The sequence below is a fragment of the Strix aluco genome, chromosome 1 (assembly GCF_031877795.1).
Source record: "Strix aluco isolate bStrAlu1 chromosome 1, bStrAlu1.hap1, whole genome shotgun sequence".
Classification (NCBI taxonomy): Eukaryota; Metazoa; Chordata; class Aves; order Strigiformes; family Strigidae; genus Strix; species Strix aluco.
The window spans coordinates 114,704,227-114,720,705 of record NC_133931.1 but is presented as its reverse complement, the minus strand read 5'-3'; the positions used below and the strand labels follow the sequence as shown (position 1 = coordinate 114,720,705).

At 35.7% G+C, this 16,479-nt stretch overlaps 1 protein-coding gene across 2 annotated transcripts in view; it reads left to right on the top strand.

Annotated features, from left to right (window-relative positions):
* Positions 1 to 16,479, top strand: part of VIPR2 (vasoactive intestinal peptide receptor 2) — a 62,768-nt gene that overhangs the window by 25,786 nt on the left and 20,503 nt on the right. For both annotated transcript variants that reach the window (XM_074831749.1, XM_074831739.1), the window contains exons 5-6: positions 11,032 to 11,129; positions 15,504 to 15,645. In XM_074831749.1, coding sequence (XP_074687850.1) covers positions 11,032 to 11,129; positions 15,504 to 15,645 — 240 coding nt within the window. The remainder of the gene's footprint in view (positions 1 to 11,031; positions 11,130 to 15,503; positions 15,646 to 16,479) is intronic.

The window sequence follows — 16,479 nt, the reverse complement described above, 5'->3', positions numbered from 1 at the left end:
AAAAGATGAAACATTTTAGGATTAGATCTTTATAGTCTAGAAAGCAGCTACAGATTCTGTAAATGTTTCCATAATATTGTTATGAAAATCATAAGCCAATGATTTTTGCTGTGCCTAACCACCTATTGAGTTTAGTTTAGTAGTTGTGATTTGAATATTTTCCTCAAAAATTTAAAAGTAAGTTGTTGGATTTCAGTTTTGGAATCAGTGTTGCTCAGATAGTCATGTGAATATTTTGCAGAGGCCAGCTGTTCTTATTACTGTTGCACAAGCACTGTATTTGTTAGTCTTGCAGAAAATTTCATGTCATTTCAATTTCATAATGGCGTTTCAATTTCATATGCATGACTCGAATCAGTTTAAACTTTGAATACAGTTACAAAAACTAGATGGGATTTTGATATTTATCCTGTGTTAAAATCTTTTAAAAATGTAAGTATAATTTAGATTTAAATTCTGTTTTGGTCATTCCATACCTTCTTTAAACTCATTTTACTCCTGCCAATCTTGTACATTTTTTATTAAGTTCACAGGTTAAAGCTAAAGTTTAATTGAGAACTGGCTAATTATGGTTCACACAGAATAGTAAATAAGAAATAGGATATGCCCATTTTGCATAAAAGACATTGATTTTTACGTGCTATCAGATTTGGTATTTCTTTGCCTGTTTCTTTTGCAGCAATACAATATAAAGAGCTTGTTTCTAAATGGTACTATGTAAAATACAGTGGCAGAGTAGTATTTAGTAGCTATAACTAAGTCAATAACTAAGTCTAAATTAATTTCTGGTTTTCAACTACCACAACACAATGCAGAATTTAATTCTTTGTCTTTATGGAGGTTGTATAGATATTTAATAAACATATAACTTCAGAACACCACGTGCCAATTTTTTTGTTGAGTCACTAAGGGTTGTAAAGGTCTTACAGGCAAATTAAGACATTTCTGTTTATGCTTATACAGAATATTTAAGTAGCAGTATGATTGCATCCTCTTTGATGCGGAGTCTGATGAAGTGCTTCATGCTAATCATCTAAAATGTTTGCTTGTTTTTGAAAATCATAACACCTGAATTTAAATAATTATAATTTTTGATGTAATGGATTTGAAATGTAGCAGTGGTTACTTAGCTTTCCAATAGTTTGAGAAGCAGGGTTAATTTTTGATCAGTAGAAAATTTTAAAACATTTAAGATTTCTTACCATTATAATAGTAGACCAGTAAAATGGTCTGGGAGAAGGAAGTGTGTTCATTAGTCACAATTTCAAGTGTAGAATAGAGAATAATTAAAAATCTGTGTCATATAATAAAATAATTTCAATTATGTAATTATTTCTTATTGACTTGTACTTACTTTGAACAAAATGCCCATGGTCAAGTATTAAGGTAATGTCAAACTGCTAATCTGCTCATTAGCTTCAATCCTGACATACTTCCATGTAGTTATTTCTTGTTCATCCCTTTGGCAGATGAATGGCCAGCAGATAGGTTCAGTCCTACTGACACCGAAAGCTATTGTGCTGGACTAAAAGTACACAGGATTCTTGTTTTGATTTTAATCAGACTATTTGTTGTAGGGGTCATGCATGTGTACAGAATGACAAAAACATTATTTTAAATAATGTGTTTTTTTCTGGAGGAAGACAACCTCTTCTGTTCTCCCTAGTGGGTAGAAGTGATAGGAGTCATTTTACACCCAGGCTGCCTGACAGTTACTCTCAAGCTCAGACTACATAGCTAGAGGTTAAATTAGAGGCACAGTTACATCAGTGTGGCTGGACAACTGATGCTTTGTTAGAAAGTTCATGCAGGGTTTCACCTGTTTTTTTCTTCATTTAAGAATTCTGAAATCAGATACAAGTAAGACAGGTTCAATTTCAAAAGATTCAGTCAATGGAGTTTTTCTGAAATCAAATCTAGACAGATTTTTCAAGATGATACAGCATGATAAAAAAATGAAACAGGTCCAACTTTTTCATTGGGTGTGTTTCAATCAATCCAGTGCTGTTTGAACCACAGCTACTCTCTTTATGCCAAAGTGCAAAACACTGTCTTATAATATAGTCTAATGGCTGAAAAATATTTAAAGGAGTATTTTCAGTGTCATGCAAGTTTTTTTATAGATGGCGACAATTTTGGTAAGTTTACGCAGTTGAATGCAATTTATGCATCTACATCCACTTGAATACGTGAGTTTTATGATGCCTTCAAAAACTGACAAGGTGAAGGACCTTTCAACTTACAGTGCCATGAACATAGAGAATATAGGTGGTGTAGTTCCATCTGCTTCAAGAGGTGACACATGGCTTATAGAGCGCATGACTCTTGGGAGAATGTAAATATAATGGCTCCTGTGTTTCTTGCCAGTGCTATAGAATTAGCCATTAGATACTTTCTAAGGACTGAGATAATCTCAGTTGCAAGTTGATAATAGCTGAAGCATGAGAGAACTGGAGTAAAAGGAGAGTAAAAATTCTCTAGTGGGAATCCTTTACTGCTTTCAGGGGATTTCTGGACCATTCACCATTCCCTTTAGCAGATGCTTTTACTATTGACTTTGGAAATTCACTACTTACACATAAAAATAATCTCAGAAATGCTGTTAGATAAATTTGTGTTGAATTCTGAGACTGTCTGCAAATCCGTTTAAGCTGCTTTACTTCTCTTTGAATGTTTATGAACAATTTTTAAGAGAACATCGCTCATTTTTTACTTCATATGTTATTCCTTTTGTCTGTTTATTTGATGCCTTTGCAGACTGACAGCCTCCAAAGCTGGTTAACTTGGCAGCATGATGGCAGATCATAGTCTAGCCAGGCCAGTCAAGAGCAGACCCCAAAGGAACAATTTGTCCACTTAACCATGAGCACCAAGGGGTTATGAATTAGGTATAAACTCTCCAGGAAATTGTGGAGGCATTATTACAGACAGGTCAGTCAAGAACTTTGTGCAGTATACTATATTAGTAAAAATAAGGGAAGGAAGCCATTAGGCAAAAAATACCTTTCGATGATATTGTTCTCTCTCCTACATATTTGAGTTTAGATTCACATCTCAGGAAATAGAGGGTACAAGTCAAAAAGGCAAGTTATATGGTGAAATATTAAGAGGAGACATAGCTCGAAGACATTGATCGTAAGATAAAAAATGTGTTAGAGAAGGGCTTTTAACTCTTAAAGTTTTTATCAAAACTTTTCCTCAAACAAATGCAACATAGGGATGCTATTAAGAAACAACCAATTTGAAATAGACATCCTGGGTTTTTTTAGCATGCTATAAAATCGTTCAGCAGCACTGTCTTCTGCAAGATACCCTTTAAGAGAAAAGCACAGGATATTTTGAACAAAAATAACATCTGCAGTTTAGAGTAACTAGAATTGGAGCTGTGCTCACGACATGCTCTGTGCTCGTTTTAGATCTGGTGAGAATGACAACTCGTTTTGACCAGTGTCTCATTTTGAATGAATGTAAATTTCCACAATAGCAATGAATTAAAAACACTAAGGCTCAGACTCTGGCTACCTAAAAACTTTAAGCAGTTTAACTATGTGGTTTTGAAGTAAACCGAATTGATGAAATTAGTCTTTAATTTTATTTGTTAGGTTTATTTGAATTACCTTAGTTTCTAACTGACTTATACAATATACATCATGTGCATGCATACATAGCTGTATGTACATATTAAAGCCTCTATATATTGTAAGAATGGTGCGATACAAAATTAAAATCCCCGATTTTTATATATTTCTGTGGGAAAATGGTATTTAAAACATAGCATAATCAGTAGCTTTTGACACCAGACCTTTTAATAAATTTCCCTTCAAAAATGCCTCCTCCCTCACTTCCCTGTAATTTCTCTGTACCAAGCACTACTGGGTTCTTTTTCATTAGTCTTTGGTAACTTTGAGAGACATGCTCACTGTTACACAATGGCATCACTAGGACTGTGTGCAGTTGCCAGTAATAGTATGATGGCTGCTAATGTACAGATACATCACAAAACTGAGATTTTTGAACAGTAAGCAAAAAATATGTACTTCTGTGTGGCTAGAATTACAACTCAAATTAATTTCGTCTGACTAGAGTGTACAATGTACTCATCTGCATTTAATCCAGACAGTTTATGCCTTCTCTACAGTCGAAGGAGATCAAGTGTTTGGAGGCTGAATGGAAATTGTATCATCCTAATTTCTTTGAATTGCTACAACCACAATGAAGCACTTGGATCATAGTGTGGAAGAGTCTGTTCTCTTCCATTGACTCCCCCTCTCTCAGGGGACAATGACTGATTCTGTTGAGTTGCCTACCTTTTAGAAAGATTATATCCCACTGTTACATGTATTAAGCTAAATAAGTCTCACCTTATTGATTTCATCTAGTCATCAGTAGTTATTTGAAAGGTTTTAAAAGAATATGTTACATTTTTTCATCATGTTATTATTACTGAGGAAACAGACTTGTGGTATCAGAAATCCCATGAGAGTTGGACCTCAATTGGAAAAATTACAAATAAAAGCAAAACCAAATACCAAACATCAAATGTTGGCCTTCAAAACAAGATGGAAAAAATAAAATAAAGGAAAAAGTCTGAATGGACATAAAACCCAAAGTTTTGCAACGTTTTTACTGCCTAATGGAAAGCTGACCAAATCAGTGGACAAGCTCCTGGGGCAGAGTCATGTTGTCTAACTCTAGACATGTCAGCTGCATCTGCACTAGTCTCTCTAGGTTCCATTCATATTTAATTAAGAAAAAGTAGATGTTTTTACTTCACTATCCTTCTAAATTATTTTAGATGCCTGTCTTAGGATGACATGAATAGCACTGTGCTACTTCTATTCATTGGTTATAAAGACAATCTAGGTACCTAGCCCAGATGGCCTCATCCCTGCAAAATTCAGTGGCTATTAGTGCATCTGTTTCTTTACTGTACTGTCCTGCACTTTATTCTAACTTGTTTTGAAGAAGTAAACAGGAACTTTGCATTCCTAGGCATGGAAAACATTTACAGGAAGGCAAAATTTCTTATCCTCAAATCGACTTTATAGAGATCTCCCAAAAAAATTATTCCACAAGACATGGAAAAAATGCACAACTGAATTACATAAACTAGATAAAATTCAGCGTTGTTACTCAGTGTAGTGGATTCCAAGAAAAGCGGAAGGAAAAGATATATTGAGTTCAAATTGTTCTTGACATGAAGCAATGCAGAACTTATAAGCAGAATCACGGATTTCCCATGGGAACATTGGTCTGACTGCAATTTCCCAATAATGACTTCTGGTCCAGAATCATTCCTATACACATCTTAGCGCATGCCATCTAAAGACTATGGTGATTGCAGATCGTTAGAGTCTGTAAATCAGTTGATTCTGTGTTAATTTATGGAAGTATAATAGGTACTGTGTCTAGGACCAGAATGAAGGGAGGAAAAGAATGTAGAAGCAGTGCAATTCATTCTGAAATGAAGATGGGCAAAAATATGGAAAAAGTGAGCAAAGACAATGCAGACTAAACATAGATATAAATTTGATATTCTTGGCACCAAAAACTTTACGTATTTCCTAAACAAAAGCTTCCAAGGCAAGACAATAAGGAGAATATACAATCCCTAGATCTGGTATGCTTGGGCCTTTTAAAGGATTATTAACATCATAAAAATACAATACACAGATGAGACAATTATATGATTACACAAGTGGTGACTGTTTTATAAGCAGCAAACTTGTTGAATTGCAAATAATTGCATCAGAAGAAGCGATCAGACGACAAGAGATTTGTTCTTACCCATTCAGAGTAGAAACCAAATGTGAAACTTTTCACCTTATGCATCAGGTTTTCTTATCTGGTGGGCACCGACTTGGCTGTGTTCAGAACATCAGAGCAGGTGCTGGAACAAATTTCTTGGGTCTCTCAGTCATGTCTGTGCCAACACACTCAACCACATCAAATTCTTTCCGGTTGTTTACATTCACATATTTACCACATATTTTAAAACCTGAAAGGCTGAAATTCAGTGTGCAAATAAAAATTCCTAAAGTTAGATACTTACTTGAGATGTAGGTGTCTATTCACTAGTGTGTGGAAACAGGGTTTGATGTGATTGCCTAAACATAGGTATCTCGTGTCATTTGACTGGCCACTGCCATTCCAGCAAAGAGGTCCTTTGTCACATCTGTCATGCAGATGTCTTAGATACCCCAGGGCATCTCAAGTAGTACTAGATGACTACATTTAGGCAAGTAGGTACAGTTTGTTCATTATGTCAGTGGAACTTGTGTTGACCAAAGGTGACGCTTGAGTCTCTATTTGGTTTTCTTTTATGTATTTGAAAGGAGAGAATGAGTATCAGTGAGTTGAGGTATTCTATACTGACGAGCAGAATGCACACTTTTGACTGCAATTTAAGACATTTAAGACATTAAATGTAAAAGTGCTGACACAGCTTAACTGAATTATTATATATGACAGTAAAATGTGTAGTATGTTTGCGTTTGTGTGTGTTTTGCAGCCTGGATTAGTCACTCAGAATGATAAGGACATATACCCATAATATAGTCTTTGAAATCCACTCCCTGCAGTAGACACAGAAACCCTTTGGGTGGATTAATAGTAAAGGATGTTATGACTAATTTTTGAGAAATGAATGTTATATTCAGTGTCAGGTAGAAGCCAAGGACTTGAGTAATGAGTTCTCAAAAATGTCATACATGTTCCATAATAGCTACTTTCTATTGTTGAAAGGAAACGTGCATGTTAAAATTACTTCTTATAGTTGCTGGACTCTTTGATCTCTATGTAAATACAGGATAAGTAGTCACTAGCAACAGAATTATATAATCAAAATTGCTAATATCATTATTGTAAGCTAAATGTATTTTATTAATTCAAATATTTGTAAGGATCCCTGCATCAAAACAACAATGTTTCTAGTACTGTCAGCTTCCTATTAATTCCTGTGTATCATATTTGTGCAGAGTTGTTTACAAGGTCTGCAGAAAAAGGGGTCTGAGGATGTTGTGGGTTAACTCCAGCCAGCAGCTCAGCCTCACCCAGCCTCTCGCTCACTCACCCACGGTGGGATGGGGGAGAGAATTGGAAGGGTAAAAGTGAGAAAACTTCTGGGTTCAGATAAAGTCAGTTTAATAGGTAAAGCAAAAGCCACACACACAAGGAAAACAAAACAGGGAATTCATTCACCACTTCCCATCGGCAGGCAGGTGTTCAGCCATCTCCAGGAAAGCAGGGCTCCATCACACGTAACAGTGACTTGGGAAGACAAACACCATAACTCTGAACATCCCCCCCTTCCTTCTTCTTCCCCCACCTTTATCTGCTGAGCATGACACCATACAGTGTGGGATGTCCCTTTGGTCAGTTGGGGTCAGCTGTCCCAGCTGTGTCCCCTCCCAGCCTCTTCTGCTCCCCCAGCCTACTTGCTGGCAGGGCAGCGTGAAAAGCAGAGAAGGCAGCACTGTTCAGCAATAGCTAAACCATCGGTTTGTTACCAACACTGTTTTCATCACAAATCCAAAACAGCACCCTACAGGCTGCTATGAAGAAAATAGCTCGATCCCAGCCAAAACCCGGACAAAGGCCTAACCCAAATGTCAGCAGTGAGAGAGTCAGCACAAGAAAGTTTTTGAATGAATCAGGGAGATGATGGGAGGAAGTTTAATGTCTAGCCAGAGGGAACTAATCTTAAGTCTGGAGTATAGAGACCATGGTACTTACAGGAAAGTATATAGTTGGGTCTGTTTAGTCATCTGTTTAACAGCAAATGCATGAGTTGGCATGTGTCAATCTCACACATTTCTTGACTTGGAGCTATTTCTGCTCTTTAGGCAAACCTATGACTGTCTTTGGGGCAGATCTTATAATGAACTCATAGCACACTTTAGCTGCTCAGCAGCAGAAAGGGACCTTACAGCTGCTTTAAGATTTTCTAGCACAATGAGAAACCAGAATAGGAGGGAAGACGTAATTCCTACTGGGCGCTGTGAAGGGCCAGGACACAGTTTACATCGGAAGTCCTGGTTTAAGTGCTTGCCTTTTGAAGGCTATTAATGAATACCAATTACAGGAGGCCAGTGGTTACTTTAACATGTAAGGATTTGTTAAGCTACTTGGTAGTTCCCAGGATGAGAAGATGAGAGTGGTGTAAAGTTGTCCCTGTGTCTGTTCTTACCTGGTGGTGTGTGCTTGACTTTAGGATACTTGGGGAGACCCCTGTCTCTGCTCTGCAGTAATTTGATGTTGAACTTCACTGTCACTGTTAAAAGTGTATCTCTGCCAATCAATTTTTCCTATAAAAGTGAACAAGAAATCTACTCAGTATTTAAACAGCACGGATTTCTTGCTATTGCAACTGCTTTTGCAAATGACACTTATGTCCCTCAAATTTACAATACTTGCATGATGGATGTTAGGAAATTTAGAGACCATTCAGGCTTCTATTTGTACACTTGGTGGAAACGTACTCATTAGAAATAGGGTCTGCAAATGCCAACAAGATGATAACAAATAGAACATATTGTGGGACTGATGTGCATCATTTCTAAGCTTTACACTATATTTGCAACTCCTGATGTGCACAAGGTCAGGAAATAAAATTCCTTTTCTTACAGAATACTGTTAATGGGGACATGCGGCTGACAAATTGTTAAGTCATTTAGGGGAGTATCCATTTTCCATGATTTTGCAGAGCAGGTCAGGTTGAATAAATGGAGGGTGCCCAAGTATTTGCAGTGTTCTTGGTGCCATTGACTGTTGTAATTGCTGCTGAGAAACTTGTTTATCACTCCATTCCCAGAAAATTGCCTGGAGACTAGCTGATGTTCCTTTTGCTAAGACAGAAGCCAAATTAAAGAAGCGTAGGGGTGATCTGCAATGCTTGTCTGTAGGCACAGATTTTAGAGCTGTCCAAAAATGAGCTGAACTGGGAAGTATAATTCTGCCATTCTAACAGGAAATTGAAGGGCAGTTCTTCAGAACTGCTATTGTGTGAAATTATGTTAATTTGGAAAAAAATATTTTTAGAATTGCATTTGAAAACAATTTTAGAAACATTGTTCAAGAAACATTGGACTACTGAGAGTCTTATTTAGCAAACACAGGATTCATGTGGAAAACCAGGATCTTTTTGGGGCACCCATCTAAGTGTAAGCGTTTGTACGCTCTGGGTAGCTACACTTGAATTAGTCACTGCGGGGCTTCTTGTTGTCTGTAGAAATATATCCAATGAAGTCCATGTTGACTGCTTACATAGATACAAGAAGTGCTTCCTAGAAAACCCTATGAAGAGACCCCCACATTGCCTTAGATGTTTGTATTTGCAGTGTAGATACCTGACTCTAGGTGAAATAGAGCCTACGATTTATGTCCACAGAGATTTCCTAAGAATACAGTGGGACTCTGCAAATATACATCAGACTTTTTATGGAGAGCAATAAAGTAATACTTTAAGTTTTATCATTTTAACCACCCAGGGGGGCCAATTAAAAAAAAAAATTAAAAATTTTTTTAAATAACTGAAACTAATATTTATTCAGCATTTTATTGGAGGAACTTTCTTACGGTCATTCTAATGGCACTGAAAACTTCATTAACTCCCATATTTTTCTTCTTTATCTCTGCAGTAAATGATTATGTAAAGCAAACAAAATACTAAAATGTCAGGACTGTTGTCAAAAAGACCATCACAGCTGACTTCTCTAATTAAATAAAGAGATTTCTGCTTTCTGTGACACCTCATATACCACTTCTAGCTCCTAACAAGCATGACAGTTGCTATGAATACGTTTCAGCTCTATGGCAGTTGTGTTTCCCTTATTTTTCCCCTCTAACCATATCTACAATAGTACAGTTGCAAGATACTTCATTTCATTTCACATTTCATTTAGTCTTTTCCATATCTGTATGATACTTGCTAAGTGAATGTCCAGCTAATTTCATCATGAATCAGGATTGTTAAAGTTATCTCTTTACTTGACCTTTTAAATTCTATAAAAATAAATATATTAAGTGATTTACTTTTCCTTTTTCTGTCTTTGTTTATATTTTTTATTTAATTATTTTTATTTATTTATATTTAAAAGTATTGCTTCCTTGCTACTTTTTGCAAATATTTTTCAAGAAGGTGAGCGATATAACCATGTGCACTAAATATTGAAATTCTGTCTGTTATACATAGAACATTCTACACTGCTATTAAAATCCTTAATTTCATAACATAGTAAAAAACTTTACAGCTTTAATATTTTATCTAACTTGAGTGGAAAATAATGTCAGTCTAATGACTGTTGTAGGCATAAATGAAAAAGCATCTTAATGCTGAGAATATTTAGCTTTTTTTTGTTTTTTGATGTTGTCATTCAGAATAGGATTTAATGTAATATGTAGCTGGTAAATTTACAGATAACTGCAGTTAATCAGTGGACTGTGTACTTCAGTTTGCTTTTCCTCTGTTGAAAAATTTCCTTTCCAAGTTTTAACAAATAACTTTACTAAAGAAGGAAAGGGTTGTTTGGGTCACAATTTAATAAAGTATTTGAACATTTAGATTAGGAAATTAATGAGACTTAAACATGTCTTTAAAATTAAACTCATGTATAAATGCATTACAAAGTACACCAGAGCAGAAAGACTGAGAAAGATTCCCTCTTTCAGAGATAATCCATTCTTTCAAACTGTGGCTCATTCTTCCCAGCTTATGTTTATGAAAGCTGATTAATCTGATACTTTCTTTGACCTCATTGACATGGGATAATCAGCTGAAATTGTACCAGCTTGTGTGCCTCAGTTTTGAGTTCCTGAGGCTGAATTTTCTACTAAGGTCAATTGGCTTTAAATGTTGCATTGCAAAAACATGTTGGAATAAAGATATAACATTATCGTCAGGTACTGTAGAGCAAAGAGTGAAAATAATGCTATTTATTTAGCCTTCAGAGCTATTTAATGGAAAATTATATCATTTCACTGTCAATTTTACATATCAGTAAGTGGTTTCTGCATATATATTTTTCTGTGCAGGTCAACTTCTATGTAAGGGTGAAGGCAATTTACACCCTTGGACACAGTGTATCTCTGATTGCTCTTACTACAGGAAGTATAATTCTTTGCCTTTTCAGGTATGTATTTTTCATGAGTAAACATGAACAATGATGAGATGGTTTTAACTGTTGTCTGATTGCTCAGATATTTAGAAAATGTATCAGTTTTACACTTTTCTCAGTTAAACAGCTGACAATAATGTAATGCTAACTTGATTTTTGCTAGCACCAGTCATGTTAAAAAATTTCAAAGCACTTTACAAATTTACACACATTACAGCCCACAGAAGAAAGAATACTCCTTTAGGAATGGATTATATAAAGCATTTTCTATTCGATTATTAAAATTGACACCTTGAATTGCTCTTGAAAATTAGTAGGATGCTGGTCTCAACACTGGACAAGTGGGCAGCCATATTTTGCAGAAGCTTCTGAGTGGTCTTCAGGAGTGCTATAATCGAAGGTAATCGTTAATTACTCCAAGTAGGGTTGTAAAGGTATGGATAATTGCACTGAAGGGTAGTGCTGAGGTTGCAGTGGTTTTTTTAGGCAGTGTTAGGAAAGGCAGTACTGTCTGTTGGTTTTGTCTAATTTCTGGGAATTATCTAGATTGAAAGCAATCTCCAACTGGTAAAAGAAGTTGCAAAATGGAATTATCAGTATCATAGCTTTTCTCACTCTCTCCACTTTCATGCCTTTATGTATCACTTCTAGCTGTCTAATAGGATAGCCTTTATATTCTCCATCATAAACTTCACACTTTTCTGTTCCACTGCACCAAGAAAAACAAGAAAATGCATCTCTCAGATTTGGTAGAAAAGAAGTACACATAATTTGTAGAGAACAGCCTGTTGTTTGTCAGAGCCTCATTCCTCTGATGGCAAGTTCTGTGAGGCTTTTAGTCTGCCATCAAATTTTCTCAATATTTATATATTCAAAGACTATTCGAACAGATATATCACCCACAATTATATTTTTTAATATCTTTGAAAATTAATTGAGTCACGGTTATCTTCTTTCTACCAAAAAATGCTACAGGTAGATTGTGCATTTTCAAAACTGCTAAAACCTAGTAACATGTTTAAGACAGAGTGTTACAGACATCTGAATGTTGTCCATCACCAGAAGTCAGTTATAACAAACAGATCAAGAATTTCAGAGGTGTACTCAAAACCTTCAGTTTAAATATCCAAGTTGAGAACTCCCCAATCTCTCTTTGAGTCAGTGGAAAGACCCAAAGTTTTTTTTTTTTTTTTCGGGGGGAACATCAGGACTTCTAAGTCTCCCCATAAAGAAGCCTGTTTCTGTTACCTACAGGAAGCATAGGAGCCTCCTGACCTAGTCAGTTGAATTACGAACACAGATAAGTTTTAAAAACACCCTGTTCTGTATATAGTTTCCTAAGCACATAGCAAGCAGCCAGTTATTATGGAAGGCTGCAGCTGAAGCAAATGTAAATTATCAGTAATAGAAGTGAATGCAAATAGCTATGTGTGTATGTCTGTCTGTCTCTCAGACATGTTGTAGGGCATCCCATATGTTATGGTAATTTTTAGTGACTGAGTTTGGAAAATAAGAATGTTTCTGAAAGTTTTAACTCTTTGCTACTCAGCTGGTAACACCCCCTATCCAAGAAACATACTTTGCCCTGAAAAGTACCAGGGTTCTTTATAGGGAATGTCAATATACTGTTTATAAAGATCAGTCACTCACCCCTGAAACACATTCACCTTTGAATGTAACCAGCAAACTTTCACCTTGCTGTGTTTAAAAAGGAGAGCAAAGAACAGCTGTTCTAAGTGAAACTATCTAAAGGAGATTCACTGGTTAAGTAGTGAGGTAAAAATCAGAAGTTACTAATGCAGTAGGGCTGTCAAAATCCTGATTTCATCCAGCAGGATTAGGATTTGAACTCTGGATATTAATAACACAAGAGATTATTAAAACTGTACATTGCTGGATTTTTATATGTATGCTTCAAATTGTGTGGCATTTAATCTTGAATATGTGCAGTATTTTTAAGGAAAGAAAACATGGACTAATGTGGAGGTTAATTAAATTATAGATAATGTATTCATGACAAGGAAGTGGAATTTTTTTTTTAAGTATTACAACTTGACTTCTGCAGTCTATTATATATTGTTATGTACTGTCTGGCAGAACAGATACAGCCTCAGGATTTTGCTGTTGTTCACAATATCAGCTATAAGTGAATAAAAGGCAAAAAGAGAGTTGTTTCTGAAAGTTTCCATGCAGTTGCCATATTCTGGTTTGCATTTCTTCCAAAGAACTGAACTTGATTTCAATCTTTACAGAAACATTATATGGGTTCCCATTATTAGTGTCTGTACAGGACACATTTAGAAACATTGTAAAAGGAAAGGATTTTATATCTGGCAATCTTTTAATCTCAAAACAAAGACATAAAATGTGAATATCTCTAAATACCTTGCCAGACTAAGCTGACAGCATTTTTCAAGTTACTATGGTGCCACTCCCCACATAATATTCTATATGCTTAATATAGTTAAAGCTAATTGGTAACTTTCTGGCACACTATTTTCCTGTTGGAGGTTGCCAGTTTGTCAAGCACATTCTTGCTTCTGCAAACTTAATTTATAAACATCAAAGCTAATAATTTTGATTTAGTCAAAAGAAGTTGCTTTACCCTTTTTAGAATGTAAGTTTCTATTTCTTCATTTTGAATGTCTAAGTTTTAATATATCATAAAGTTTTAGAAAAGTGGAAATCATAATGATTGAAAATAAATAGTATTTTTCAGATATTTTTAAAAATGTGGGTTTGTTCCAACTCACAGTGAAAAGAAATTGTAGAACAGCATATTTCTACAAAACACTGACGTTCTAGGTATTACTATAGATCTTACTATACTTCCTTCAGGGTTACTCTTGTATAACAAAACTTTCCAAAAATCTCACGTTTCTCTGATATGTGTTACCAAGGAGAAAAATATGAATCTCCATCATTTATGTAGGATGTGCTTTCATGTGTATTGTCTGTAAATGTTCCTCACATGGTAGTTTTGTATCATGAGGTAGTCATATCAAAGGAATAAGCATGATAGCTTTTATTTCATTGTTAAAGAACAGCATTTCTTTTTTGTTCTGAATCATTATACATATCTCAGAAAAAATACTTCCTTGCCCACTACCCGCAAAATATTGGTTTGACAGCTTTGTATATATGCAACATTTATTATTTCAGCTACTGAATGGAACGAAGAACTAATCATCTAAATTAGTTACTCAAGAAAAATATTTTCCTCCCATTTGCAGCTTGCACGTATCTCTGAATTCCATAGGAACATACGATGCAGTCCAACATAATAGGAGTATTCCAGTTTTTCTCAGAACCTGTTTCAGCAAAGGACATGCATAATCACAGACATTACTGGGTTTTTGACAACTGCTTTAAGCTCAGCCTGGTTTTATGTCCTTTGCCACATGGAGCTAGCCACGTGGATCTGTTATTTATTTCCCTACAGTCACTGTAACTGTCCTTGCTTTAGTAGTTTCAGAATGGATTATTTAGTGTTCTTTGGTAAAAATAAAAATGTGAAGACTACTTGGAAGCTGCCACTGCACACCACCATAGCATCCTATTGCATCTTCGTTCTTTCATTGCTCGTACTTGCTAAAATGCCCAGGCTTCTGGCTTATTTCCAGGTGCAGTTCAAGGTGCTGGTTTTGACCAAAAAAACCTCTTAGCAGTTTGGTTTCTGGGGATTTGCTATAAAAAAATTCTGTTAAATAAGAAGATCTTGAAGGGAATGTTCTTTTAAGTGAAAAACCCTCAGTTTATAACTTGTTTCCCCTGAGCACTCATTCACTTACTTGAAATATTTAATTTGTTGTTTGTCAGGCTTTCACATGGCTGCTGGACTGAAGAAGAGAAGTTTTGCCTCTCATTGGATAGAAAGAATAGGCAATGTGATGTTTTGAATGCATTTTTAAATTGTTCCTGCATACACTCACATCACAGGATGAAAAGCCATTATATAGAAAAATGCAGAAGTGAAATAAAAAATTAAACCAAAAAATAATAGGTGAGACCATCTGAAATGTAGGATAATCAGAGTTTTAATTGCAAGAAAAACACTAGGATGAGTGCACACACAGAAGGATATAATAATCTGTGGTTTTTGTCAGCGTATGTTAAAGTCTGGGACAAATACCACTGGGATCTTTTGGTCTGTGATAGTGAAAAGGAGTATGAAATACTTTATTTGTATATTTTGGACAGCCTATAATGATGATGTGGGTGATGATGATAAAAGAAAACAGCAAGGCAGCACTGAGAATATGACAGAGGAAGAAAGGGTAGGCTCTTCTTAAGGTTCATAATACTAAGAAATGATCGGAGAGTAGTAGAAGTATTTCAAGAGCTTTCTGTCTCGAAATCTAAAATGCCTGTTTTTAAATCTCTTCTTAGAAAACTTCATTGTACTCGGAACTACATCCATCTGAACCTGTTCCTCTCTTTCATTCTAAGAGCAATCTCTGTTCTAGTCAAGGATGATATTCTCTATTCCAGCTCCAACACAGCTCACTGTCCAGAGGATCAAACCTCATGGGTAATAAACCTCATTTGCTACCTGGTATAATACTGTTGTCACTAAATTTTCCTCCCTGATCCCTTTAAATATTTAGGAATATCAAGCTGTTAGTGTAGACAATTCTGTAGAGAATACAATGGCCAGTAAAATGGTCTCCTAGAAGTAACCAGAGAAAGAAGGTTGCAGCACAAGTAACAGAACTTAATGTTGGTTTGCATGTTCATGAAGGGACAACATCATCTGCCAAAACATGTCATCACCAGCTCTAGCTCAGAATAAATACGGCCACTGCATTAATCAGCTGGGAGAGTTTAGGACAAACAGGAGTACCATCAGCTGGGAACGATTAAAGGCAGCTTGTCTGGAAATGTTCCAGCAGCTTTATCAGGGGTCCAGGAACTGGACAGGTATCAATGGAGGGAGAGAAATGAGTCAAGGAATTAAATGTTAGTAGTATTAATTAAATATTAACTCCTCTGTACTTTCTGGCAATGACCGAAGTGTTGTCATCTGCGTTCTTGGCAAGCTAATACGTTTACTCCATTTTCATACACGGGGGTTAAAAAAATCTCAAGTCTTGCTGTTAAAAGACTGACCACTCTATGATATTCCCCATTCTCTGCCGCTGTTGTTTCAGTCAAAAGTGCTGCAAAAGAACCCTACAGATATTGCTGAATACCTTCTGAATTTAATTTACTGCAGTTTAAGCTTGTGAAAAAAAATGGAGGGAAGATATTTTTATATTGATGAAGCCATATTGTCCCAAAGCATAAAGTTCTTAGCAGTGACTACCAAGCTGTATGTATGAATTAGTAATCTTTAGTAGTCTTCATTTATAATGAAGACAAATAA